Source organism: Tiliqua scincoides, chromosome 4 (genome assembly GCF_035046505.1).
Source record: "Tiliqua scincoides isolate rTilSci1 chromosome 4, rTilSci1.hap2, whole genome shotgun sequence".
In the NCBI taxonomy this organism is placed as follows: domain Eukaryota; kingdom Metazoa; phylum Chordata; class Lepidosauria; order Squamata; family Scincidae; genus Tiliqua; species Tiliqua scincoides.
In genome coordinates this window covers 65,442,274-65,457,787 of record NC_089824.1, presented here as the reverse complement: position 1 = coordinate 65,457,787, position 15,514 = coordinate 65,442,274, and the positions used below count along the sequence as shown (strand labels likewise).

The window sequence follows — 15,514 nt, the reverse complement described above, 5'->3', positions numbered from 1 at the left end:
GGGTAATTGATAAATATGATGGATGAAATGTTAAATAGTATGACTATAGTAATGGTAGTGTGTGATTCCTGTTTTTTGTACAGGAACACTTCAAATTTGGTATTCTATTACTTTTGATAAAAATAAAAAAAATATTTTGAGGTAGCAGGAAACTTACAATTTGAATGGTCCTCCTGTTTCCCCAGTCTTTCCCCCTCTAATCTTCCTCATTTTTTAAAAAAATGCAAATGTAAAATGAAAATATAATAGAACAAAAACCATGGCAGTACAGGTGGAGCCTATTTATCTGCGTTAGTTCCATTCCGTGACTCGGTGTGATTAACAAAAAATGCATTGTGCTAAATTCCATAGAGTTATGCAAATATGCTGCAGCCTGACACTTCCGGATGGAAGAAAACTAAGGCAGCTGTTATCAATCCCCTCCCCTCTGTACTTAGCCCTCCCTGTTGCCAGCTGCCCAGCTTCTTCCACATGGGATGCTGATCTTTTAAGAGTTCAGCCCTATGCATTTCTACTCAGAAGTAAGCCCCATTGTAGTCAATGTAGTCCATTGTAGCCCATTGTACTCAATGGGGCTTACTCCCAGGAAAGTGTGGAGAGGATTGTAGGCTATATCTCATGCTTTGCTTGGTGGGAAGGCTTGCTTGTGATAGTCTGCCTCATTGGGGGGGGGCTGCTTGTGTTGGTGATTGCCTGCAGCATCTCAATGGGGGGGGGCAATTTGGCAAGTACTCCCTGGGTTTTTTAAAGCAATCCCCTCTGTTGCTACCACACCTGCCCCTGTGTGTGTGTGTGTGTGTGTGAGAGAGAGAGAGAGAGAGCTCCACCTTGCTGCACGTGTTCTGGTTACAGAGATTTTTGGGCCCCCCTTCCCCTCTTCAGTCTCTTTGCTGGCCCAGGGGCTCCAGGAGTGTTACTGTTCCTTTGCAAGGGGAACCTCTTCCAGAGCTCCAGAGCTATTTCCCTGGCTGGGTGAGGCAGAGCCTTTTTGCTCTGCCTCACCCAGTGAGTGTTGGCAGTGTTTTGGGCTGCCTGGAAATGGAGCCAGCACAAGGCAAAGGGGGCAAAGGTGTGTGTGACTTTCTGTTCCCCCATCCTGACAAATCCGATAACAATTGCCAGATAAAAAATCCGTGGATAAATAGGCTGCACCTGTACTTAATTCGAGCACCTTTTTCCACATTTCAAATTAAAAAGCTCTGTAAGGGAAGAAAAATTCTCCCAGCCCAAATTTAGTTCTCAACACCATGCCTATTTATAACTGTATAGTGAGTACAATGCTACAAGCGCTTAACAGTGGTGATTGTTAGGATTAAGACTGGTCTCCTGGATGGGCAAAACTGTAATGCTCATGTTTCCAATTCCAATAGCAGGCTTGGGGGAGGGGGGCAAAAGTCCCTGGCACCGTGCCCCTGTCGTCTCTCCCACCCCACCTGCCCATCAGAGCCATTCTGCAGGCAGGTGAAGGCCTGTATGGCACTCCGAAGTGCGCAAAAAGCTTTCTGAGGCTTCTAGCACAATCTTAAAGAGTACTTCTGGTTTCAGCGGGAAACCAGAAGAACCCTTTAAGATCACACCCAAAACATCAGAAGGTTTCTCAAGTCTGTTGGAGCGTCACACAAGGCTCCATGCACTTTCGTAAGTATCCCCTGGGGGGGAGCATGATGCAGACCTGGCCACAGGACGGCATCGAGCCAGGTCTGTTACTGTCCAGTTGTGTTCTGTCAATGAGCAGGCTAGTAGAAATTTTTGCAGACTTGTAATTTTTATGATTACAAAGCCATACAATACCACCACTACAACAGGGAGTGAAGAACAGCATACTAGATCAAAAATCCTGAAAAGATCATCAGTTTAGACAGGAGTCTTGTCAGAGTCAGAGCCTAAGCACAGTAACAGGGAAGGTCCTATCTCATGTTCCAGTTATCCAAACTTCAGAAGGTGGCAGGATAAGCAAGATGGCCTCCTCAGATGATCTGAGAGAATTGTCAGATTCATATGTAAAGTCTTCAAGTCTGTGGCTGTTTGCAGAAGCATTTGGAAAGGCATTCAGAGAGACTTCTTGACTTTTGGAGAGGCTTTTGGACATTCCTACTGTGCTGTTTCAGGTGACAGCCAATTTTATGTTATTTGGGGCACAATCCTAACCAACTTTAATAATGGGAATGGTATGCATACACACACTGCCAGCTTGCTAGTGGCCAAAGAGGAAAGCCCTACATTAGAACCTCCCAGTATGGCACACCCACGATGACCCCAGTGTGCACTACCATGGCCATTATTAATGAGAGTTCTGGGGTCATCCTGGCCAGGTGGACTCTCTGAGAGTCCTTGGGTAGTGTGTGACCTGGTCAACTTCAGATGTCAACATTGCGCATGCATGCACATAGGGCTGCGGAAGAGTCTGAAGGCTATTTCCTTTTTTTAATCCATCACAGCAAAGACTACAACTTTATTCATTAGCTGCATCTGAAAGGTAGGTAGGAAGATGTGACTCATGCCAGGGCATGAGTCCCATCTGCCCTGTCATCAAATTAAGTAGAAATAGCAGAAAATCACAAAAATATTATTAAATGAATTATTCATAGTACTATGTATCCAGATCTTCAGCCACTGTAGATGCCTGTGAACTAGGCAATAAATGCAGGAAGTCAAGAAGCAGAAGAATTAAAAAATGAGTCACTGATACAGTCAAAGGTACACCTTAAGGTATCTTCCTGTACTGCACAATTAATCAGAGGAAGGGGTGGGATGGGAATCAGGGCTGGGTTGGCAAGTGGGGGAGTAAACAAAAAATTATTCTCTAGTTCAGATTTTAAATAAAGCCATAAAAGAATTCTGGTGCTCACAACTTTCATCTTCAAATGCACAAAACTATTTTCTACTTCCAAGTCTGGCAAACTTCACCAGCATTTCTAGTTTATTTCTTTGCCACTGAGAAATAGCTGAAACACTGTGGGAATGTGTCAATATAACAAAAACCAAATTTTCCCTAGGAAATGACTGTATAAGGGAAATCCCATTCACTCTTCTTCATTAGGTACTTTTAGAATTGAATATACGTTATAGTTGCATTCCTCTTAAGAAGAAAAAAGGGGGAAAAGAGGGGAAGGGGAGAAGAAACTTGAGCTGTCAAACTGACTTCTCAACCTATGCAAAGCTACTGGTAATTATTCACTATTAGACTATGAGGTATAAAAAGAAAAGGTGGGGGGGCATAATGACATGCCTGTGAAACTCAAAGGGAAAGAAACTGCCAATGCCGATGAAAGCAATTTGCATGAGTTTTGCTCAATGTGAGGGAAGCTGATGGACAGGCTATTTTGCTTTCTGAGCATCTTACCTTGTAAACTGTAGATTTCTCCCACACTGTTCTGTCGAGTGATGTGATGCCAGTAGGCACTACGAGGAAGTGAGATTGACTTGGGTAATGTCATTGTTTCAGTCAAGCTGGTCTGAAGCTGCAGAGGAAGAAAGCACAATAAATCATGTTCCCAATCCATCAACCCCGCATACTTCAAGCCACTGCTATTTTTATCAGCATCAGGAATTAGTCTATCTTCCTGGCAATTAACTATTTTTATATTGTAGTCTTATGTGTAATTGTTCTGGGGTAAGTCCTCACTGTGGTGAGTGAGTGTACCCTAGCACATTTGTTTTGGATTGCAGCGTTAATTGAGTACAATAGTACTGAAGATAAAAGCAAATATTTGAAAATATTACCCCTTTTACAGCCCAACCCTAATTAACTTTCAAGTACTGATGCTGCTCCAATGCAGTCTCTTACCTTGAAGTAACATTCCCTTACTTTGAGGAGGCCTCTATGACTGGTCCCCTCCCCTTGCAGGATACAGTGCGCACCCCACAGCCATGCCTGCAATAGCGCTGGAAAGTTAGTTAATATTTGGTTGAGTTTCTGCAGCTTAGCTTTAGTAAGATGCCTATGCATCTAACGGCCCAAGAAGTGGTAGGCTTTTTTTTTTCAAGAACACCAGTCAGCTGCCTAAAGGATGTATTCTCCTCTTCACTCTATACCACACTGTTTCTCAAAGTGTGCTCATAGGAGCCCTGAGGCTTCCTGAGACCCCTTCAGGGGCTCCATGAGCACACAGTAAGTGTGGCCACCACCTGTCTCCTGCCTGGTTTGCTCATCTGTACCTCCTGCCTCCACTGTTCATGGCTCTCCAGGTATTCGGAATCATGCTTAGCACTGTGCCACTCCACACAAGCGACAGTACTCTGGGGCTCTGCACATCTGCCAGCGGGGCTCCCTGAAACTCGTTTCAGGATTGCAAAAGGTTCCAGAAACTGAATGAGAACTACTGCTCTATACTATCTGTTCAGAACTGCATGTACAGTATAAAACCCAGTTTTGGGAACCGTACTGCCCCGAGTGCTAGATTTAGGGATCAGATATGATGCTTCATGACCACTGTGGCCTACAGTAATCATGAAGTAGCATGACAAAAACCTGGATGCATCCCTGCTTGGATTCTCCAGCTCGCGTGTCAAGAAATTTGTATGGATTTGTCTTCATGATTCCTCCACCAAGTTCTACACTTTTCTGTTTGTATCATGTGCCTATTGTGTGGGCAGTCACTGCCCATATTGCATTTTCTAAGGTCAAACTGGATGTTAGGTGGGAGATCTGTGAGTGGATCTCATACTGCAATTTTTTTTTTCTCCTAAGAGCAGACATTGTGGAGGGAGCAGGATTTTGTTCAGGACCACATCTAAACCTTCTTTCTGTACTGCAGCTCCTTGAGCTGCTGTTAGGAATGAATGGGAAAATATACAAGCACAATGCCGATGCTTGTTTATTAGGCATTCTAGAGAGGTACTGCACTAGGAAATCTGTGTAGGGTCAAATGGTTGCATGTCACAGCTCTGATCCAAATTATGCACTTCTTCCTATGGCTGCTTTTTGGAGAAGAAAATTACATCAGGAGATCTAATCATCCATCACCATGTACAGTGGGCCCTTTTTTAACTGTTGGCTTAGCACCCACGGATTTAATAAACCAAGGATCTGGGGGGGGTAGCACTATGTTTGCCCCTGCAGCCACTGCCCTCTGCAGGAGTGAATCCACTACAAAGAGCAGCCCAGCCAGCCATGCTTTGTTTTCCTGCCTCTACCCTTGCATTCGCTGAAAGGTTGGAGCAGTCAGTTGGACGGCTCTTTGCTTTCTCTTTACCGAGTGCAGTTCCTGCATCCCTCACCACCACCACCCTGCTGGTGGGCAGCTCTGTGTCATTTCTTCTTCCTCTTCTGGATTGTGGTGGCTGCTCTACCCCAGTTTGAAGCCAGTGAGTCTTGCTGGGGTGCCATTGACGATGGGGCTGTGGTGCTGGGACTTGAGTATCCACAGATTTTGGTATCCCAGAACCAAACCCCGGTGGACATGGAGAGCCCACTGTAATGTCTAGCAGTGTGATGCCTGTATTACAAAAGTATTAGTATGCTGCAACTATGACAACTGTTGCAGCAATAAGGTAAACAATCATTATGAAACAAGTTATATAGGACAATTCCAGGATAATTCACCTGCAATTAGTGATTTTTAAAGCATGATTGTTCAGGGTCATGCCGTGGATATTATAGGGTTGGAGAGATTTGCAAAATAAATATTTCACAATTCTAAATATTGTAAAAATACACAATTATTTGTATCAAAGAGATTCCGAACCATAGAACCTATTGGTGTGTGTAAGCAAGAAACACAGGAAGATATTGCTATGAAATGTACATATGTATATCTATAACATTAACAGGCATTGAAAGAAGGCATGTGTGCAAGATGTGTTTCTACAAGTGCATACAAAAAAGAAACTAAGAAAATGAACACAGCTAATGAATTGAGACAAAGATAAGCTAGCAAAATAACAGCCGTTTATTATCTATAAACTACTAACAACCTAGAACCGTGTGTCAGTTGAACCTACATTGGGTTGACTCTAATGGCCCAATCCTATTAGTGCATTGTGCTGCCAGCATGAGGGTGGCAACAGGGAAGAAAGTGGATCTCGCCAAAAGAAGGGGCAAAGTTTGGCAGCAGCAGCAACTGCTGAATCCTAACCCCCCATCCCAGGCCAGATCTGCCTCCATGGGTCCACATGGACTTGCACCAGTGATATTACTGGCACAGGTCCAAGCAGACCCAGGGGCTTAGCCTGCTGACCTGGAACATTGGCAAAGGACCAAATCTTCTGTTACTCTGAGGAAGTGTCTGGAGGCTGACACTCCCCTGTGTGGGATGCAGCAGTAGCCACGCTGGCCATTGCATCACTATCAGGGGAGTTAGGATCAGGCTGCCCAACTACTTGTGAACTTTAGTTTCACCTCAATTTTGCTGGAAGGTCATTGAGAATTTTTTTTGGGAGCCAGGAAAAATGTTTACACAACCAGATGTAGCTGGGTTCAGGAATAGGGCTGAATAGGATTGGGAATAAGCTACTCTAAAAGGCAGTGTTCTGTGCAGAGTTCATGGGTTTGCAAGCAGCAATCTTATTAGGAGGTAATGATTCAGAAAAACAGCATTGATTCTCATGTGGCCCCTTTACTGCGGCTATTGTACAATGATTAAAGGACAACAGGGACATACAGAACAGCACTCTCTCTACATCATGAGGATTTTTTTTTTTCCTTCCAGGTCCTCTGAAAATATCAATGAGACTATAGGCAATGCATGGAATTTGTGAAAGTATTCTGGTTAATTTCTTTTGGTTTAGGGAAGAAAGCATTTACAGTATATACTTATGGAAACAATTACTTCTAAGGAGACACGTTTTCTAGAAAGATTCTATTTGTTTCAATATGATAACCTTGGAGTGAGTGATTTGTAATTCCAATCTGTTGCATTAAAGACATCTCAGATTTTTAGAGATGTCTAAAATAAGCATCTGAGAACATTTAACATCTGGTATTTAAGATAATATTTCTTATTTTAAAATGGGGCATGTTTTTGTTTGCATGTTCAAATGGTGTATGCAAATAAACGCTTCCAATTCAGTACAGTGCCAATTCTAATAACTACTACATTACATGAGTCATTAAATAATATCACCTCATGTACTTGATTGCACCTGATTGGCTGCAGATACCTGTATTATTTATGGAAGTCAGTGACAAATGGAATTTCCATGTTTCCATGGCCCCATTGTTTTAAATGCTCTTCATTTTTGATTAGCATTGTACAAGAAAATATTATTATTATTATTATTATTATTATTATTATTATTATTATTATTATTATTATTATTATTATTATTATTATTAACAGTATTTATATACCGCTTTTCAACAGAAAGTTCAACAGAAAATTCAAGTATTTCCAACAAAATATACTGTTACCATGTGGCATGAAAACAACAACAACAATAGATTCAAGGCATATGTAATTTTCTAATTTTTAAAAACATTTTCAGTAGGGTGAAATACAAGGCACCGAACGTGATACACCACTCCTGTCACTGCAAAACAGTTTCAGAGTATCTAATGATGCCGTTTATATATGTCCACTTGTATTTCTCCGCTGGAACATGTTTTCATATAACCAGCTCACTTACACAGTTTTATTAGAACCCATATCAAGAGGCCTGTAAAATACAGGAGTTCTGGGATCGCCCTTTGGGTTTCACTTCAAATAAAGAAAAAGTACCACAACCTCCAGTGCTGCTTTTGAAGTTTTAAGAGAGTCATTTTCTCTTGGAAAAAGGCTATTTGATCTCAAGACATTACCTAAATGTTGTGTGAGATCAAAAGACCTTTTTCTCAGAAAGGAAAACATCTTCCACAAACCTTCAAAGGAAGCAATGGAAGATTTTATCTTCAGCTGGAGAAACTGCATCTCAACTCCAATTCCAAAAGTATCAGTTCCCTGCCCTACTGAGTTTGTATTGAGTAGTTATGATAATTCACATAAAAGGATTTTGGTGGAAGCATAAAAGTATCGCAGCAGTGGTCTGTGAGCGCTCTATGCTAAGTTGTAAACGCTTTAACTAATATTGCTCCGGAACACTATTGTAACACTATGGCCATTACGCGATTGCTATCAACTTGATATACAATTGGCTTGATTTCTTATTCATACCCACATGAAATAAGTGCACAGAAAGCATTTGCTCATGTTCATCCCTCATTAACTTTATCACAACACATTTTTGAAAGCCCTTATTTGATCTGAATTCATCAGAACATCCAGCTATTGTTGTAGTTCATGCAGGGCCCAATCCTAACAGCGCACTATGCTGGTGGAATGCGCGTTCCACTGGCATAGCCGTTTTTGGGTTGTCACAAATGCAACTCCACCAGATGGAGTGGTCTGGTTGCTGCCGAAAGCAGCTGGGTCTGCATGGCAACAGACTATGAATGCCTGCCACCTCAGGTAAAGCTGGACCAGGGCCAGGAGTGGAACAGAGAGGGGGCAGAATGAGGTGGAGTAGGCAGAATGGGGATACAACTGGCTTGGGAAGCAATGGCGCCTGCTGAATCCTGATCCCCTTTCCTGGGCCTGATTCATCTTCATGGGTCAACATGGTCTTGCACCAGTGATATTTCTGGCACAGGTCTGAGTACAACAGTTGGGTTGGAATGTGCCCTCCCCAGGGCAAGGGAACAAATGTCCCCTTACCCCAAGGAGGCCTCAATATGCCAAAAGTCCCCAGCAGGATACAGCATTAGTGCCACTGCATCACCACAGATGCCCATTTGTGAATCAGATCAGGATATCATGGCTGCTGCTGAAAGCCACAGTCTCGTGAATCCTTCTCGACTCTCTCCAATGATGTGTACTATTGCAAAATGTGGGGCATGATATCTTGTTTCTGCAGCCCATTAAGTGGGGAAACTTGCAAATAGATGTTGTAACTTCATGTTTTCGAACTATAGCATAGACCATTACTAGGGAGAGAGAAAGAGGGGAGAAAGATGCTGCTGCTGTCAGTGTTTTCACATTTACTATTCAATGCCTGCTTTCAAGCCTCAGCTGTTTCTAGGTCTCTCTCTTCTAAGGGTCCTGATGCAAAAAGAAGTTAGAAAACCTCTCTCTCTCTCTCTCTCTCTCTCTCTCGTTATAAACATTCCTTCATAAAGGCTGACCTACACAATTTCCAAATTCTGCTGACTTGATTCCTCGACTGCTTCTTATCACCACACAAATGGAAGGCTGAAATCTGAACTGGGCTTCCTACCTAGAACGAATCATAATTAGCACCATATTACTGAAACTTTTGAAATGTAAAAGTATCGCACAACATTTACATGAGCTGTCACAGAAGTCCAAGCAGCTGGTTTATTACTCTGGAAAATAAACATGATGTGAAGTAAGTGCAACATGCAAGCTGGAGGCCAACAGCACTAGTGGCAGAGATATTTCTCTTTGAGACATTTCTCTTGAACTTGCAGCCTGATCCAATGCTGTCGTAGCACCGACACTGCAACTATAAGTGGGGAGGCCTGCGCTGCCCAGTTGGTGCTACAGTTGGAACTCCGGTCGCAGGCGGAGAGCAGGTAAGTGCTGAGTGACACAGGGAAGGCATAGGGAGGTGTTTCTGGGCAGGAAGGGCAGAGCAGGGGGAGGGACAGGCCTGGGAGGAGGTGGGATTGGCAGAGGCCTCCTCCACTGAATGCCCTGTGTTGGGCTCAGAAACTCTGTAGCTGTTTGGCGCCTCTGCTCTTGTGCTGGATAGGACTGGACAATGTTTGGCACAGTGCATATGGGAGTTCAGCAGTGAGTCTACCAATTCATTGAGGCTGACTCATTATGATCCACATGGAGAAGGAATGTATCCAGAAGCAGTATTTTTTTTAATTAGTGAAAAATTCTAGCTCAGTTAACATACAAATGAATTAGAATTTCTCTACTGTTTAAATTTAACAGTTATTTGAATGACTATAGAATTTCTGAAATGTAAGAAAAAAGTAATCAGGATCTAGGATCCCCCCTCTTTTTTCTAGGAAAGCTCAAATTACCTATCCATCATCGATCCATTGACTGACTTCTTTGTGCCTAATAAAACCTTGTGAAATTTATTTTAGCCTTTTATGCAGTTTCATTATTATTCTTGCATTTGATAACATCTAGGTACAGCTGCCTATTTCTTAGGCTCAAAATATTTATATGAAAAGAAAGGACAGATTCACATTGTTTAAAAAATTGGGTGCTACAAGTAATTGTAAGCACAATCCAAACTCTCCCTTCCGCTAGCACGGCCACCAAATAAATCCCACAACTTTGGAACTCCATCCCGTTTGAATTGATCTGTGCCCTCCCTGTGCACCTCCTGGTAGGGTATTAAGAGTTTTCCAATCAGAGTTCTCATTTTCAGTTTTTTCCCCCTCTTGCTTTATCTTTCTATTTGGTTTTTGTGTTCTGCCGCCTGCTGTTTTGTTTTTATTATTGTTTATGTTTATTGCTGCCTTTGTTTTATTTTTTATGATTGTGCTTTTAGAATTTTTCATTATTGTATTTTAATATATGTTTGTAACTTACATTGGGAGTCCTTATTGAGGGAGGAAATGCCGGATGCAAAATGCATTCAAAAAATTCTGTGGTGAAGTACAGAAGGAACACTAAACTACAGTACACAAGAGAATGGAGGGGGAAAACTACAGATGGACCTATGTATCCATGGGGAGTCTTCCTGGACCCCCTATAGTCACCAAAATCTGCAGATAATGTCTTCCGAAACTGGGAAGTACCAGAAGCCTCCGGGAGGCCTTCTGAAGCATAGGAAGGCACTTCTGTTCGCATCCAGAAGTCTGATGGCTCTTGCTGTACTTTTGAATATCATTTGAAAACCAGAAGTGCCTTTCTGACATTTCTGAGAGGTTTTCTGAGGCGCAGGGAGGCTGGGCATGACCAGGAAGTCAGGTGAGGCCCTCTAGCACATGTCTAGCACCCACGCTGAGCCAATCTGTGAGTGCCAAACCAATGGATAAGGAAAGCCCACTATATGCCAGGTCATAGAAGAACTAGTTGTTGACTGAACCTCTGCCTTCAATTCCTTTCAGTGTGTCAAGCCTCGGATCAGTGGCCTTTAAAAATGAATGCTGTACACCAGTGGCCTTCATTTCTCTCCATATTTCCTTATATTATAAAATAATGAAGGCCTCTGCCATCCATAGGAAGTTGCATTAGATGGGAATCTTGATTTAAGAAAAAAATAGAAAAAAATGCTTAATTTCAATACACTAATCTTTATAGCAATACCACTTTGCCTCTCTGTTCCTGTTTCATCACACTAAAAGAACTGCATCTGTTACCATGGAGAGCTCAACTTCATGCATTTTCCTTTCCTTTTCACATGTTATGAAATGTGCATAGGCAAGAGATGGGCATATATGGAGAACAGAACACAAATTATCTGATAGCATACTTCACAAGAAAAAGAACTGTGCATTTCTTCCTAACCTGCTGTTACCACAGTTTTTCTACTGTTCCTCACAACAGGCAAAGTTAGTTACAATGAAGAAGATAACTTTGAAAAAAAGAGAGAAGAAAATGACAAGAATAAAAAAGGAGGAAAAAAATTAAGAGCTCATGCTATCTTGTCAATGTGATTCCATCTGAATATACAAAATGCACAACGGGACTGCCCGTTCAGCCACTCCATCTCATTGGAAACTTGCCCTTTACATTTTTATGGAAATGGATTCTGACAGGGTGAAGACTTGCTGGAACAAACATCTTTTATTACAAGCCAGTCAAGAGGTTAACTGAGGGGATGTGAACACAGGTTACAGCATGGAATGACAATGACAGTTAAATCGTCAGTCCTCGTTTCACCTACTCTTCTCTTACAGTAGGCTTACTTAGCTTGTACATCAGTTCAGAGGTGTAGCTAAGTCATTTGACATCTGGTATCCATAAATTTTTGATGCTCTCCCCTTTTTACCACAAAATTATTTTCAGTAATAGTTATGGCATGTAATGAAAAATAATATTGACCAGATAGCCAAGATAAACACAGACAGCGAACATTTTTTTTTTACTGAACATCAGATATGCAAGAACCTTTCCACCACCACCTCAATATGTTCCCCTCTCCATGATCCTAGCTCCCTACCAGATTCTGGGGTTCACTTATTTACCTCTGCATCTGGAGGCTCAGTGTCACCATCATGGTCTATAATGATTAACATACCTATAGTCCACCATGAATGTCTAAAATCTACTTTTAAAGTCATCTAAGCCAGTAACCATCACAACATTCCATAACAGCAAATTCCAAACTCTAGAAAACAATAGCAGAGGCACGGAAGTTGCAAGGGTACTTTACCTATTAGTAGATATGAACATCCTCTGAGAAAACATACCATGAACTCAGGGTGTAACTACACAGCACGAAGGAAACATCAGCCCTATATTCGGTTTCCTGCCCCCTCCCCCAGTAATACAATACAATACAATACAATAGTAATACAATACAGTAGTACAACAGGTCTGCAGCCACCTTGTAAGAATCCTAGCCAGGCGGCATCGAAAAGCATTCTGAGTCGTGCTGCACCTGGCCAGAGTGTTTGCAAGGTGGCTACAGACTTACATACGTAAATGAAAAGGACTGGAAATTTGCCTAATATCAAAGGACAGAACACTAACACTGTGGCATGTCTTCTGCAAAACCGCCACACCACTAAAACATTCCCATCCTGGCAGGTACAATGATGACCTGCATATATAAGTGCAAAAGCTACATCTACTACATACTCATACAACATACTAAAATTAGCCAGAAGAGCTACACTAACACCTGGTCAGTGGAAGCCAATTAACATCTATCCTTTGCAGATGAAGAATATTGAGATTAAAATAAAGCAATTAGCACAAACCAAGAGTGATTTATTTTTTTAAAAATAATTGGCAATTTTACTTGTTACAGGAATACCTTGGACTTTCAAGGTGCTGGTTTTGTTCTTTAAAGCCCTTCACAGTTTAGGATCAAGGTATCTACAGGACTGCCCTTTTCCATGTCAGCTGGCCTTTCTGCTAATATCATCAGAGAGGCCATTCTGCATGTGCTGTCCCTCACAGCTGCTAGGGATAGGGTCTTCTCTTTGGTGGTGCCACAATTTTGGAACTCCGTCCCATTTGAATTGATCAGCATTCTCCCTGTTCACATCCTGGCAGGGTAAATTTTTTCCTTTTCCATTAGTGTTCTCAATTTCAGTTGTCTTTCCTATTGCTTTGTCCTTCTGTTTGGTTTTTGTGTCCTGCTGCCTGCTGTTATTGTTTTTATTATTGCTTATTGCTGCCTTTTTATTGTTTTATTTTTTATGATTGTGCTTTAAAAAATTTTCATTATTGTATTTTAATATATGTTTCTGAGTTGCATTGGGAATCCCCACAGAGCGAGGAAAGGCAGGATACAAATGCATTTAAAAAAAAATTAAGCCTTGTATCTGAAATGAGATACATACAGCATGCATTTTCCATTGCATCACACTGGCAACTTGTGCATGGCTTGCAGGCCTGCAGAGAATTACAGCTTTTGTTAAAAATGAATAAATCTGTAGCTTTTATAATCAGGGTGGTAATCCTGAGAACCTGACAGCAGTACAGAAATAGGATGTATTGTCTTCTGACTCCACTTTAGATGTTCAAATGTATCATGTTCTTTTCAAAAGAATTATCATTTGCCTTGTTACAGAAATATTGGCAACAACTAAACATAAAAAAGATTTTTTTTGTTTAAAAGGGTGCTGGCTGCTGCAAAGTGGTTACAAAGTGCACTCTGGCAGCTTGTGCTGCCAAATGCTGGAAGCGTTCTTTATTCTTCAGATCAAACATCCACACGCATGTGAATGTATGCTATCCAAGTGGCCTTCCAATGGGTAGAGTCTCTGTTTTGTTAAAGATAGTAAGTTGGGAGTAACTCCCCCCCCCACTGTGGTTTTTAAAGAACTAAGTTTCTCACTGAAGCAGGAATTTGAGAGGCAAATCACCACCTACTCTCAGCCCATCTCAAAGCTAAATTTAAACTGGGATAGCAGTTTCTCCTCCCACCACAGGCAAGATCAAGCAAAACCAGAAATTAGGATGCTGACTTGATGAAAAATCCCTCTCCACATCCTGAGGGGCCACAGCTCACTGGCAGAGAACATAGTCTGCATTCTTGAAGTTGTATGTTCCACCCCTGGCATCTCCAGGTGGGGCTGGGAAATGCCTGTTTGAAACCTTGGAAAGCTGCTGCCCAGTAAGTGCAGATATTATTAATCTAGAGGGGTCACTCAGTCAAGGTAGCATTCTCTGTTACTTGAGATATCTAACCCCTCATGAGTTTCTTGATGGCCTTGCCTCAGTTCTTTTTTTACTTTTAGACAACTCTTTCCATCATCATAAAGTTACATCCACCTAATCCAGGGGTGTCCAAACTTTTTGGCAGGAGGGCTACATCATCTCTCTGACACTGTGTCAGCGGCTGGGAAAACAAGAATTAATTTACCTTTAAAATTTGAATAAATTTACATAAATGAATATATTAGCGATGGAACTTATATGGATGAATGAAGGAATAGCTCAAAGGCTATAAAAGGCCTTGCACAAAGCAAGGCCAGCCTTTCCTTTGCTGCCATTGCTGCATCAGACATGAAACAGCAAGTAGTGGAGGGAGCCCTCATCCCACAACTCATGTGAGAGGTCGAACAGTTGGCTGTCATACTGAGAGCAGTTGTGTCAGGCCAGCACGGGCTCTGGAGGGCCAGAGGCTCATTGGAGACTGGGGGCTCCCTGCGGGCTGGATTGGAAGTCCTCGAGGGCTGCAAGTGGCCCCAGGGTCGGGGTTTGAGCACCCCTGACCTAATTCAACAGCATATTAAAGCTCCACGGTAAGAGGTCAACGATATGATTATGAATAAATAGGGCAAAAATCAGGTGAGGAATCTTGAAATGGGTAGTACTTGGCCACAATTTCCTCCCATTTTATCACAGCCTTGTAGATAATCTCCTAAAATCTTGAAAAATAAAATAAAAAATCTAAAATAAATAAAATATAATTTAAAGTGTGACCATGTATAGATGATCTGAGAATATGGACTTCGCCCTGAAAGAGCTTTTCTTTTTCTTTCAGAATTAATGTACTCAGTCAAAGTTAGAGCATGAAGAAAAAATGCCTGTGTGAGTCGATCTTAAGGCACTGCAGCTTCTTAATTTGATGCAAGACTGCCTGCTGCACAAATGGGTGGCCTTAAAAGAGGACAGAGATTTAGAGGGCCATGATAGGAGACCTGCAGATCTCTAAGGCTTCCCCAGACTTCTATCAACCTTGCTCAAGATGTGAACCTTTGAATAAAAACAAGAGTCTTTTGACAAAAATATACATATTGTGTCATTTTTTTCAGTCTTTAATTTTAATTTTTTTAGGTGAACACTGTTGTTTTTACTAGAATAGACTAATATTCTTACCCTTGTTTTCATGAATAAGTATGTCAGACCTGCCAAATTCGTATTCGTCAAAATAGCAGAATATAAATTGAATATCTGAAATGAAATTTCATTCTTTACTTTTATTCTTTACC

At 41.7% G+C, this 15,514-nt stretch overlaps 1 protein-coding gene across 1 annotated transcript in view; it reads right to left on the bottom strand.

The window, feature by feature from the left end:
- Positions 1 to 15,514, bottom strand: part of DOK6 (docking protein 6) — a 272,774-nt gene that overhangs the window by 54,843 nt on the left and 202,417 nt on the right. Inside the window, exon 7 of the mRNA XM_066625263.1 lies at positions 3,344 to 3,461. Within this exon, the coding sequence (XP_066481360.1) occupies positions 3,344 to 3,461 (118 nt within the window). The remainder of the gene's footprint in view (positions 1 to 3,343; positions 3,462 to 15,514) is intronic.